Raw genomic sequence first — 14,257 nt, 5'->3', positions numbered from 1 at the left:
CAACAGATCCCTACAGCAATGGTGATTATGCAAATATATGGTCTCTGAAGGGACAAAGGTATCACAATCATTACCCACAGTTTATGCCATTAGTTTTTGGGAAGTAGTTATGCTCAGTTTCCCATAATAGTGTGAAACGTGATCTAGCATCAGTGGTCAAATATTTATCATGTTCATTATGGATATACAGTAAAAATCTTAATCCTTACAGTACTTATCAGCTTCTGCATGCTTCAGAGGAAGATCTTTTTTTTAACTTCTTTTCTGTCTGACCACAGTGCTCTCTGCTGACACCTCTCTGTCCATGTTAGAAACTGCCCAGAGCCGAAGCAAATCACCATAGCAAACCTCTCCTGGTCTGGACAGTTCCTGACATGGACAGAGGTGTCAGCAGAGAGCACTGTGGTCAGACAGAAAAGAAATTTGAAAAGAACCTCCTTTGTAGTATACAGCAGCTGATAAGTACTGGAAGGATTAAGATTTTTTTTAAATCAAAGTAATTTACAAATCTGAAAAATTGTGTGTGCAGCTCACAACCAATAAATCCGAGCTATATGTGGTTGATAAAGTCGATCCTCACCGATAAAAGGGAAATATTAGAAAACATTAACCACACCTCAAGGATTTAACCATGCCAAGTGGTACACAATGATAGATGGAAACAAAATTGTCTTTAACCCCTTAAGGACCGGGGTTTTTTCCGTTCTTGCATTTTCGTTTTTTGCTCCTTGCCTTTAAAAAATCATAACTCTTTCAATTTTGCACCTAAAAATCCATTTGATGGCTTATTTTTTGCGCCACCAATTCTACTTTGTAATGACGTCAGTCATTTTGCCCAAAAATCTACGGTGAAACGAAAAAAAAAATCATTGTGCGACAAAATTGGAAAAAAAAAAACGCCGTTTTGTAAATTTTGGGGGCTTCCATTTCTACGTAGTACATTTTTCGGTAAAAATGACACCTTATCTTTATTCTGTAGGTCCATACGATTAAAATGATACCCTACTTATATAGGTTTGATTTTGTCGGACTTCTGGAAAAAATCATAACTTCATGCAGGAAAATTAATACGTTTAAAACTGTCATCTTCTGACCCCTATAACATTTTTATTTTTCCGTGTATGGGGCGGTATGAGGGCTCATTTTTTGCGCCGTGATCTGAAGTTTTTAACGGTACCATTTTTGCATTGATAGGACTTATTCATTTTTAAATTATATAAAAAGTGACCAAAAATGCACTATTTTGGACTTTGGAATTTTTTTTGCGCGTACGCCATTGACCGAGCGGTTTAATTATCAATATATTTTTGTAATTCGGACATTTCTGCACGTGGTGATACCATATATGTTTATTTTTATTTTCACTGTGGTTTTTTTATGGGAAAAGGGGGGTGATTCAAACTTTTAATAGGGGAGGGGTTAAATGATATTCATTCACTTTTTTTTTTTGCAGTGTTATAACTCCCATAGGGAGTGTACCTCCGGGTACACTTGCAAGTTTATGGTGTATGAGGGACGAGATTCCCGCATTGAACCCCCAGATTGTTCCCCCACTCTGGGTGTTAGAGGGAAAATCGTTTGGGGCCTTTTGCACCCATTGCTAGATAAAGGTTACCACCTTTACGTGGATAACTTTTATACTAGTATCCCTCTCTTCACATCCCTCACCGCCAGATCCACGGTCGCTTGTGGGACAGTCCGGAAGAATCAAAGAGGCCTTCAACCCCATCCCCTACATGCTCCTATCCCCCGGGTGAGTCCCGAGCCTTTTCCCATGAAAGCCTGTTGTTGGTCCGGTATAAGGACAAGAGGGATGTCCTTATGCTCACCACAATTCATGGGAATGGCAGCACCCCTGTGCCTGTGCGAGGTACCGTGGGACCGGTCCTCAAGCCAGATTGTATTCTGGACTACAATCGGTATATGGGGGGAGTTGATCTTTCTGATCAAGTCCTCAAGCCATATGATGCCATGCAGAAAACATGGGTATGGTACAAAAAAGTTGCGGTCTACATGGTACAGGTTGCCATGTACAACTCTTTTGTACTGTACAAGTACGCTGGCAACACAGGGACATATCTGCAGTTCCAAGAGGAAGTTCTAAAGGCCCTCATCTATGGTGACCGCCAAAGAGCGGGTGAGAGCACCTCTGGAATTGTGGGCGCCCGGATCATCCCTGGCCAACACTTTCCAGGTGTGATCCCCCACACTGGAAAGAAGAGACGATCTCAGAAGAAATGCAGAGTGTGTTGCAAGAGGGGGATTCGGAAGGACACCACCACTCAATGCGACACTTGCCCAGATAATCCGGACCTCTGCATAGGCTGCTTCAGGGAGTATCACACTTCCATGGAGTACAAAATTTCCATCCTTTGCCCTAATTTTCATTCCCCAAAATTCGACTCCAATGTACCAGTCCAGGGAACATTTTATACCAACCCCCCCCCCCCCCCCCCCCAAAAAAAAAATAAAAAAAAAAATTACCTTTTTCCCAATACCCCAATATCTTTTTTTTTCTCTTCCCCCTAAAAAAAGGGTCATGGGACGCAGAGTCAATAGCATTGGAGGTTTGCAGTTGCCTCAAATGCACAATGCTCTCTTCCCACCTGAGCGGGTTGCGCATTTGAGGTAACAGAATAGGGACGGTCCCACACATCCCCTTCCCAGAATGATGATTCAGAGTATAGGGTTTGGGGCGGGCATCATTTTTTTTTACTTTTGGCTGTACTCTGGGTCATCATTCTTGGAAAATAATTGGCATATCAGTACTAAAACTGCAATTTTCTTTTCCCCCATAGTACACTTCACCCATTCCTGGAAAATAAATGAAGGGAACACCCGTCTGTTCCAAATCTCCACTTCACCCTATACACCTTCCCTAGGGGGTGTAGTTTTTAATAGGTTCACATGTGGGTGTTCCTTTCTAGTATTTTCCTCTGAATGTATGTAACTGTTAGGTCCGTAACAAACATCCGCCTCAAATGCGAAGAGTTCTCGCTGAGCTCTATCGTATTTCCAGGCGACAATTCGGAGTCACATGTTAGTTGTTCCCAGAAAAATGAAGCAGAGCATAGGTTGAAAATTGCAATTTTCAAAAGCTATCCTTCATCCATTCCTGGAAAATAAATTTAGGAAACACCTGTGCATTCAAAATGTCCTCTTTACCCCTATACCCATTCCTCAGGGTGGGTACTTTCTGTAATGGTGTCACATGTGGGTGTTTCATTTTTGTATTTTCCTCGGAATGTATGTAACCGTCAGCTACTGATATGCCATAGACCACAAATACAAACTGACCTCTATGACTTCTGAGCCTTGTTGTACGCCCGCCCAGCATGTTACCCCATATGTGGATGTATTTTCATAGTCAGGGGAAAAAGCCCTCCAAAATTTGTAACCCAATTTCTCATAATATCCCTTGTGAAAATGTAAAAAATTGGGTAACCCCAGCATTTTACTGTAAAAAAAAAATCTAATTTTTCAATTTATGGCCCACTTTTCAAAAAACCTGTGTTTAAAAAGGTGTTATTTCCCACTGTACCCCTTGTTACGTTCATTGAGGGGTGTAATTTCTAAAATGGTGTCACATGTGTTTTTTTTTTTTTTGCTGTTGGGGGCTTTATAAATGCACATGACCCCCGACTTCAATTTCAACAAAATTTTCACTCCATCTATGCTGAGCATTGTAGTGCGTCCACAGAGCAATTTACATCCACATATGGGGTATTTATTTTTCTCAGACAAAGTTGTTCTAAAAATTTTGAGGGCCTTTTGCCCCATTACCCAATGTGAAAATGAAACATTTGGGGTAACACTATCAATATAGTGCAAAAAAATCTAATTTTTCACTTTTATGGCCCACTGTTCAAAAAAACCTGTGAGGTGTAAGTACTCACTGTAACACTGTTACATACCCCGAGGGGTCTAGATTCCAAAATGTAATGCCATGAGTTTTTTTTTTTTTTTGCTGTCCTGGCACCATAGGGGCTTCCTAAATGCAGCATGCCCCCAGAGCAAAATTTGCTTCCAAAAAGCCAAAATGTGACTCCTCCTCTTCTGAGACCTGTAGTCTGCCAGCAGAGCACTTTTCACCCCCATATGGGGTGTTTTCTGAATCGGGAGAAATTGGGCTTCAAATTTTTTACATATGCAAAAGTCGTGAAACCCCTGTGGGGTATTAAGGTTCACTGTACCCCTTGTTACGTTCCCCAAGGGGTCTAGTTTCCAAAATTGTATGCCATGTGGTTTTTTTTTTTGCTGTCCTGGCACCATAGGGGCTTCCTAAATGCAGCATGCCCCCAGAGCAAAATTTGCTTCCAAAAAGCCAAAATGTGACCTGTAGTGCGCCAGCAGAGCACTTTTCACCCCCATATGGGGTGTTTTCTGAATCGGAGAAATTGGGCTTCAAATTTTGGGGGGTATTTTCTGCTTTAACCTTTTGTAAAAATGAAATATTTTTTGGAAAAACAAGCATTTTTTTTACATTTGCAAAAGTCATGAAACACTTGTGGGGTAATAAGGCTCACTTTATCCCATGTTACATTCCCCGAGGGGTCTAGTTTCCAAAATGGTATGCCATGTGTTTTTTTTTTTTTTGCTGTTTTGACACCCTAGGGGCTTCCTAAAGGTGACATGCCCCCCAAAAACCATTTCAGAAAAATGTTTTCTCCAAAATCCCCTTGTCGCTCCTTCCCTTCTGAGCCCTCTACTGCACCCGCCGAACAATTTACATAGACATATGAGGTATGTGCTTACTCAAGAGAAATTGGGTTACAAATACAAGTAAACATTTTCTCCTTTTACCCCTTGCAAAAATTCTAAAATTGGGTCTACAAGAGTGTAAAAAAATGAAGATTTTGAATTTTCTCCTTCACTTTGCTGCTATTCCTGTGAAACACCTAAAGGGTTAAAACACTGACTGAATGTCATTTTGAATACTTTGGGGGGGGGGGGGGGGGTGTAGTTTTTATAATGGGGTCATTTATGGGGTATTTCTAATATGAAGACCCTTCAAATCCAGTTCAAAACTGAACTGGTCCCTGAAAAACATTGAGTTTGAAAATGTTGTTAAAAATTGGAAAATTGATGCTGAACTTTGAAGCCCTCTGGTGTCTTCCAAAAGCAAAAACACGTCAATTTTATGATGCAAACACAAAGTGGACATATTGTATATGTGAATAAAACATTTTTATTTTGAATATCCATTTTCCTTACAAGCAGAGAGCTTCTAAGTTAGAAAAATGCAAAATTTTCTTTTTTTTCATCAAATTTGGGGATTTTTCACCAAGAAAGGATGCAAGTTACCACTAAATTTTACCACTATGTTAAAGTAGAATATGTCACGAAAAAACAATCTCGGAATCAGAATAAGTAAAAGCATTCCAGAGTTAAAAACGTTTAAAGTGACAGTGGTCAGAATTGCAAAAAAGAAGGGCTCAGTCCTTAAGGGGTTAAAGGGGTACTCCCGTGGAAAACTTTTTAAGTGTGTAGGTAGAGCAGGTAAAGTGTTACTTTGCCAGCTTCACTAATATTTACTAGCATAACGAACCTGTCGGGCACAACAATAAAAAGGTACTGGCATAATAAATAATTTACATAATCTGTTGCTGTGTTAAGATTAGCATAAAAGGAAATCTTAAAGGAGTACTCAGGTGGAAATTGATTTAAAAAAAAACAAAAAAAAAAACTAATTCTATTAAAAAATCTTAATCCTTTTAGTACTTTTTAGCTGATGAATACTATAGAGGAAATTATATTCTTTTTGGAACACAGAGCTCTCTGCTGACATCACGAGCACAGTGCTCTCTGCTGACATCTCTGTCCATTTAAAGAGTAGGAAAATCCCCATAGTAAACATTTGCTGCTCTGGACAGTTCCTAAAATGGACAGATGTCAGCAGAGGGCACTGTGTTCCAAAAAGAAAATAATTTCCTCTGTAGTATTCAGCAGCTAATAAGTACTGGAAGGATTAAGATTTTTTAATAGAAGTAATTTACAAATCTGTTTAACTTTCTGGCACCGGTTAATTTTACAAAACAATTTTTTTCCACTGGAGTACCCCTTTAAATGACTCTAGTTGGGCTGGAGCTGCTTGGAGCTTACCTGTGTCATCCGGGTGTGGTTCTCAGCTCTGCTATCAGGGAGGTGTATCCCTATATAGCTAGGAGAAGTGATCAGTTCATTGTCTGTGAAATGTTACACCTTAGCTGATACCTCCTGCTTACTGGATACCTGCTTGTTTATTGATCTTTGGATTTTCCCTTGACTCTTCTCTTGCTCTACATTTCTGTACTCCGTTATTTCCTGGTACCGACCTCGGCTAGCCCGACACTGATTTGACAGTTTGTCTTCGTGTATCTGTTAGTTTGTGTGTCTGCAGCTGTTTCCTGACTCCTATTGCTTTTGTATTTTATTATTTTGACAACGCTGCCCCAGCACTTAGGAGGGTTTGTCATTGTGGTTGTCAATCCGTAACTTATGGTGGATAGGCAGTAGGTAGGATCAGTGGCTGTTGGTGAGTTAGGGCTTCACTGTTCCCTGCCCATATGTGACAGTTATCCTGTCAAATTTTATCATTGAAAGCAAATAAAATAAATCACATCCTGTAGGAAACCTGGTACACGGCATACCAAAGGTTGCAGAAGTGGTCAACCCAACCAATGAGTTCTTTATTTATAAAGTTAATACTAGATATGATTAGTTGCACAGCCAGTGGATCGATCACCTTGTGCAGCTTTGGTAAGCCATAGGTTCAGCATATGCCATATTCCCTTTGGGAGACAACTATCCTGTAAAAAAAGCTTGAGATCCAACAGATATTTAGATGTAGGTTGGCATGGTAAATTTTCATAAATTGTGGCATCTGCCACTATCAAGAAACCCTTCCAATGTCTCTAAACGTTTTTCACACACTCACTCTGGTGATGTTAGTGCCCTTGTTATCACTGGCATAGAGAGGGTTACTAAGCCGCTGAGAGGAGGAGAGAGACGTGCTAAATTGTTGAATCGTTTCTGGATTTTAATGTTCATTACCTCTTACCCTAAAGGCATGAATCCTAGGCTAGATTTGGTTATGAGTTATTGTAGTTATTTTGTATTTACTATTTGTTTTAAAATATGTGGAATATATATGCCCATTGTAGGCGGAGCTACCTGTGTTTTAAATACCTGTGAATACTATCCCCTGTATCTATGATTAAGGCCCAGTAGGGAGGAAATGCATCAGAGGGAGAGGTTTTACCTGGATTTTAATGGATAAAAATAAAAAGGACGTTTTATACCTGTGCTGTTACCACTTTGGATACTTTATCTGCCAGCATGTCCTTAATCTGATGTACATACATTTGCTGATCTAACACAATGGTTCCACCCTTGTCAGATTTTCTTATTATAAAATCATAATAATTACGGAGTCTAATAAACAGGTACTCCCGCGGAAATTATTATTATTTTTTTTATCAACTGGTGCCAGAAAGTTAAAGGGGTACTCTGGTGCTTACACATCTTATCCGCTATCCAGAGGATAGGGGATAAGATGCCTGATCGCGGGAGTCCCGCAGCTGGGGACCCCCGTGATCATGCACGCGGCACCCCGTTTGTAATCAGTCCCCGGAGCGTGTTCGCTCCGGGACAGATTACGGTTGACCACAGGGCCGGCGGCGTGTGATGTCACGCCTCCACCCCGTCTTATGTCACGCTCCGCCCCTCAATGCAAGCCTACGGAAGGGGGCGTGATAGCTAACGGGGTGCCACGTGCATGATCACGGGCGTCCCCAGCTGCGGGACTCCCGCGATCAGGCATCTTATCCCCTATCCTTTGGATAGGGGATAAGATGCGTAAGCACCGGAGTACCCCTTTAAACAGATTTGTAAATTACTTCTATTAAAAAAATCTTAATCCTTCCAATACATTTTATGGGCTGTATACTACAGAGGACATGCTTTTCTTTTTGGATTTCTCTGAAGTCGTGACCACATTGCTCTCTGCTGACCTCTGCTGTCCATTTTAGGAACTATCCAGAGCAGCATATGTTTGCTATGGGGATTTTCTCCTGCTCTGGACAGTTCCAAAAATGGACAGCAGAGGTCAGCAGAGAGCACTGTGGTCATGACAGAAGAGAAATCTAAAAAGAAAAACCATTTCCTCTGTAGTATACAGCCCCTAAAAATTACCGGAAGGATTAAGATTTTTTAACAGAAGTAATTTACAAATCGGTTTAACTTTCTGGCACCAGTTGATTTAAAAAAAAGTTTTCCACGGGAGTACCCATTTAAGGGTCTAATTTTTTGCTTGTGTCAGATTGGCAAATTGTTGTTTGTACCTGCAAAATCATATTAAAAAAAACAAACATGCATTTTTAACTCATTAAGGACTGACCCCTTTCTCTCCTTAATGACTGAGCCCTTTTTTGCACTTCTGACCACTGTCACTTTATGCATTAATAACTATGGGATGCTTTTACCGTTTATTCTGATTCCGAGATTGTTTTTTTGTGTGACATATTCTACTTTAACATAGGGGTAAATTTTCGTCGTTACTTGCATCCTTTCTTGGTGAAAAATTTAGAAAATTTAGCATTTCTCTAACTTTGAAACTCTCTTGTAAGGAAAATGGATATTCCAAATAAATTATATATTGATTATCATATACAATATGTCTACTTTAATGTTGGCAGTAGAGATGAGCGAACTTACAGTAAGTTCGATTCGTCACAAACTTCTCGGCTCGGCAGTTGATGACTTTTCCTGCATAAATCAGTTCAGCTTTCAGGTGCTCCGGTGGGCTGGAAAAGGTGGATACAGACCTAGGAGACTCTTTCCTAGGACTGTATCCACCTTTTCCAGCCCACCGGAGCACCTGAAAGCTGAACTAATTTATGCAGGATAAGTCATCAACTGCCGAGCCGAGAAGTTTGTGACGAATCAAATTTACTGTAAGTTCGCTCATCTCTAGTTGGCATCATAAAGTTGACATTAGAGGGCTTCAAAGTTCAGCAGCAATTTTCCAATTTTTCATGAAAATTTCTAAATATGAATTTTTCAGGGACCAGTTAAGTTTGAAGTGGATTTGAGGGGCTTTCATGTTAGAATTACCCCATAAGGCACCCCATTATAAAAACTGCACCTCTCAAAAGTATTCAAAATAACATTCAGAAAGTTTGTTAACCCTTTAGGTGTTTCACAGGAATAGCAGCAAAATGAAAAAGAAAATTCAAAATCTTCATTTTTTACACTCGCATGTTCTTGTAGTGCCATTTTTTTCAATTTTTACAAGGGGTAAAAGGAGAAAAATCTTCCTAAAATCTGTAACCCCATCTCCCTCGAGGTGCACTAGAGGGCTCAGAAGGGCAGGAGTAACAATGGGATTTTGGAAAGAATTTTGCTGAACTGGGTTTTGGGGGGCATGTCGCATTTAGGAAGCCCCTATGGTACCAGAACAGCCTATGGTACCAGAACAGCAAAAAACTACATCCCTCAAAGAACATAAAAAGGGGTACAGTGAGCCTTAACACTCCAAAGGTGTTTGACAACTTTTTGTTAAAGTCGGATGAGTAAAATGAAAAAAATATATATATTTTTTTCACAAAAATGCAGTTTTTCCCCCTAATTTCACATTTTTTACAAGGGGTAATAGGAAAAAATGTCTCCCAAAATTTCAACCCCATATGTGGACATCAAGTGCTCTGCTGGCGCATTACAATGCTCAGAAGAGAAGGAGCCACATTTGGCTTTTGGAAAGCAAATTTTGATGAAATGTTTTTTTTTTTTTTTTTGGGGGGGGGGGGGGGGGCTGTCACATTTAGGAAGCCCCTATGGTGCCAGAACATGGAAAAATAAAAAAAATAAAAAACACATGGCACACTATTTTGGAAACTAAAGTCGGATGTGTAAATGGAAAAAATAATTTTTGTTCACTAAAATGCTGGTTTTTCCCCAAATTTTACATTTTTATAAGGGGTAATAGGAGAAAATGCCCCCCAAAATTTGTTACCCCATTTTTTCTGAGTATAGAAGAAATACTCCATGTGTGGACGTCAAGTGCTCTGCTGCCACACTACAATGCTCAAAAGAGAAGGAGCACCATTGGGCTTTCGGAGAGAGAATTTGTTTGGAATGGAAGTCGGGGGCCATGAGCATTTACAAAGCCCCCGCGTGGTGCCAGAACAGTGACCCCCTCCCATGTGACCCCATTTTGGAAACTACACCCCTCACAGAATGTAATAAGTGGTGCAGTAAGCATGTACACCCCACTGGTGTTTGACAGATCTTTTGAACAATGGGCTGAGCAAATGAAAATTTACATTTTTCATTTTTACGGACCATTGTTCCAAAAATCTGTCAGACACCTGTGGGGTGTAAATGCTCACTGCACCCCTTATTACATTCCGTGAGGGGTGTAATTTCCAAAATGGGGTCACATGTGGGGGAGTCCACTGTTCTGGCACCATTTTCTTTGTAAATGCTCATGGCCCCCGAATTCCATTCCAAACGAATTCTCTCTCCAAAAGCCCAATGGGGCTCCTTCTCTTCTAAGCATTGTAGTTCGCTCGCAGCACACTTTACATCCACATATCGGTTATGTGTTTACTCAAAAGAAATGGGGTTACAAATTTTGGGGGGCTTCCCCCCCCCCCTATTTTCCCTTGTAAAAATGAAACATTTAGTGTAACACCAGCATTTTAGTAAAAAAAAAAAAAAAAAAAAAGGTTTTTCTTTCATTTTCCCATCCAACTCTTATATGTTTTTTTTTTTTAAGTTTGTAAACCTGGAAAATAGGTGTCACCCTATATGGCTCAGGATTACTTTTCCCTCCCTGACGTTCAGCACGTTCGGACTAACGCTGGCCGGGCAGCGTGGTTCGGAACGCGCATTCACATGAATGAGGAGAGTGAGATGCAGGCGGGCGGGGATATTTAAATTTCGAACGCCGCACGACCGCTGTCCACGCTCTTTGCCTGTTTCCTATACAGGCAGAGAGCGAGTATAGCACTCGTGTGCGCGCGGCTCGCAAAATTGTAATATCCTCGCCCCCCTGCATCTCCCTCTCCTAATTCATTGCAGCGCGCGAGCTGCAGGAGAGAGAGAGGAGACGGGCGGAAGAGAGCCCCGGCCAGGCTTCAGATGACCCCCGGCCTACTTCCTGCCCTCAACAGAGAGCTCAACTCTGAGCTCCTGCAGCAGTTAAACATAAGGTATTTTTATGTGGATTTGTAGAAATGTTATGTTCCGTGAGGGGTGTAGTTTGCAAAATGGGGTATTTTTTTTTTTGTGTTTATGTCAGGACCACTGTAAAATCAGACACCCCTGTGCAAATCACCCATTTAGGCCTCAAATGTACATGGTCCGCTCTCACTCCTGAGTCTTGCTGTGCATCCGCAGAGCATTTTATGCCCACATATGGGGTATTTCCGTACTAAGGAGAAATTGCGTTACAAATTTTGGGGGTCTTTTTTTCCTTTTACCTCTTGTGAAAATATAAAATATGGGGCAACACCAGTATGTTAGTGTAAAATGTTTTTTTTTTTACACTAACAGGCTGGTGTAGACCCCAACTTTTCCTTTTCATAAGGGGTAAAAGGAGAAAACGCCCCCCAAAATTTGTAACGCAAATTGTAATTTGTAATGCTCCTGAGTACGGCCCTAAACTGTTTCCTTGAAATACGACAGGGCTCCCAAGTGAGAGAGCACCATGCACATTTGAGGACTAAATTAGGGATTGCATAGGTGCATAGGGGTGGACATTGGGAATCACTGGCGTAGAATACCCCCAACAGGGTGCCTCCAGCTGTTGCTAAACTCTCAGCATGCCTGGACAGTCATGCAGGGAGTTGTTCTTTTGCAACAGCTGGAGGCTCCCTTTTAGAAACACTACCGTACGATACGTTTTTCATTTTATTGGGGGGGGGGGCAGAGTAAGGGGGTGTATATGTAGTGTTTTACCCTTTATTTTGTGTTAGTGTAGTGTAGCGTTTTTAGGGTACACTTGCACTGGCAGGCTACGGCGAGTTTCCCGATAGGAGTTTGCGCTGCAGCAAAAAATTTGCCGCAGCTCAAGCTTGAAGCAGGAAACTGTAAACACGCCCGTGTGAATGTACCCTGTACATTCACATGGGGGGGGCAAACCTCCAGCTGTTTCAAAACTACAACTCCCTGCATGTACTGACAGACCGTGCATGCTGGGAGTTGTGGTTTTGCAACAGCTGGAGGCACACTGGTTGGAAAACCTTAAGTTAGGTTCTGTTACCTAACTCAGTATTTTCCAACCAGTGTGCCTCCAGCTGTTGCAAAACTAACACTCCCAGCATGTACTGATCGCCGATGGGCATGCTGGGAGATGTAGTTATGCAACAGCTGGAGGTACGCAACTACAACGCCCAGCATGCCGAGACAGCTATTTGCCGTTTGGGCATGCTGGGATTTGCAGCTTTGCAACATCTGGAGGGCTACAGTTTAGAGACCACTGTATAGTGGTCTCAAACTGTAGCCCTCCAGATGTTGCTAGGCAACTCACCGGGTTCCATAGGATCCAGGGAGCGGCATCGCCATCCTCTTCTGCCACCGATCGTCACCCGCCGGGTAAGTGGACTTCGGCACCGGTCCCCTTCGGTTTCCCCGTTCTGCCCCACCTATTGTGGGTAGGCAGAACGGGGAAACCGAAAGTTAAAGGGGTACTCCGGTGAAAAACTTTTTTTCTTTTAAATCAACTGGTGCCAGAAAGTTAAACAGATTTGTAAATTACTTCTATTAAAAAATCTTAATCCTTCCTGTACTTATTAGCTGCTGAATACTACAGTGGAAATTCTTTTCCGTTTGAAACAAAGAGCTGTCTGCTGACATCATGAGCACAGTGCTCTCTGCTGACATCTCTGTCCATTTTTAGGAACTGTCCAGGGTAAAAGGAAATCCCCATAGCAAACATATGCTGTTCTGGGCAATTCCTAAAATGGACAGAGATGTCAGCAGAGAGCACTGTGCTCGTGATATCAGCAGACAGTTCTGTGTTTCAAAAAGAAAAGAATTTCCGCTGTAGTATTCAGCAGCTAATAAGTACAGGAAGGATTAAGATTTTTTAATAGAAGTAATTTACAAATCTGTTTAACTTTCTGGCACCAGTTGATTAAAAAAAAAAAAAAAAAAAAAAAAATTTTCACCGGAGTAACCCTTTAACCTCCCCCCCCCATGCTATTGGTCATCGCTGCTAGATGACCATTAGCAGGGATAGGAGGGGTGGCACCCCTGCCACCTCACTCCTATCCCTTCAGGGGGATCGTGGGTTTCTTGGACAACCCCGATCCCCCTTATTTTCCAGGTCACCGGAGACCCGTATGACCCGGAATAGCCGCAAATCGCCCGTGTGTGAATTCACCAGCGATTGCCGACATGGGGGTGGTCTGGGCATTTGCACAGGGTGCCTGCTGATAGTTATCAACAGCCCCCCCCCCCGTTCCGGTCCCTGCCCGACACGCGGTGTGGGGACCGAAATTCCCACGGGCGTACAGGTATGCCCTTGGTCCTTAAGTACCAGGGAGCAAGGACGTACCTATACGTTCTTCGTCCTCAAGAGGATATTTTTAATTTTATATATACACAAACACAAAAAAATAATTATATATATATATATATATATATATATATATATATATATTATGTTTAAATTATTTTTGCGTGTGTGTATACATACCGTATTTTTTGCCAAATAAGACGCTCTGGCATATAAGACGCACCCAATTTTAAAGGATGAAAATCTAGAAAAAAAATATTCTGTACCAAATACAATGTAAAGTATGGCTGTCTGGGCATGCCAGGAGTTGTAGATTTGCAACATCTGGAGGTCCGCAGGTTGAAGACCACTGGTCTAGGAGGTAATACTCTGGTCTAGGAGGCATCCTCACTCTCCATCTCCGCCATCACGTCGCTATGCACGCCGCTCCTATTGGATGACGGGACGGCGTGCGTGACGACGTGAGGATGACGAAGGAGAGCGCCGGCCATGTAGGGGATCCCAGCACAGAGCAGACACCGAGCAGGCAGGTAAGGTCCCTCCCGGTGTCCTGTAAGCTGTTCGGGACGCCGCAAATTCACTACGGCGGTCCCGAACAGCCCGACTGAGCCGGGTTAGTGTCACTTTCGCTTCAGACGCGGTGGTCAGCTTTGATCGCCGCGTCTGAAGGGTTAATACAGGGCATCACCGCGATCGGTGATGTCCTGTATTAGCCGCAGGTCCCGGCCGTTGATGGCTGCAGGGACCGACCCGATA

The 14,257-nt window shown here is 42.1% G+C and overlaps 1 protein-coding gene across 3 annotated transcripts in view; it reads right to left on the bottom strand.

Annotated features, from left to right (window-relative positions):
* Nucleotides 1-14,257, bottom strand: part of ABCB7 (ATP binding cassette subfamily B member 7) — a 194,819-nt gene that overhangs the window by 111,861 nt on the left and 68,701 nt on the right. Inside the window, exon 1 of one of the 3 annotated variants that reach the window (XM_056538296.1) lies at nt 6,103-6,251. The exons of the other annotated variants lie outside the window; for them this stretch is intronic. Coding sequence (XP_056394271.1) covers nt 6,103-6,111 — 9 coding nt within the window. The 5' untranslated portion in view covers nt 6,112-6,251. Of the gene's footprint in view, nt 1-6,102; nt 6,252-14,257 lie in introns of those variants that run through there. 3 annotated transcript variants of the gene reach the window in all.

This window comes from Hyla sarda, chromosome 9, assembly GCF_029499605.1.
Source record: "Hyla sarda isolate aHylSar1 chromosome 9, aHylSar1.hap1, whole genome shotgun sequence".
Taxonomy (NCBI): Eukaryota; Metazoa; Chordata; class Amphibia; order Anura; family Hylidae; genus Hyla; species Hyla sarda.
The sequence above is the reverse complement of the archived record's forward strand: the minus strand, read 5'-3'. Positions and strand labels throughout refer to the sequence as shown.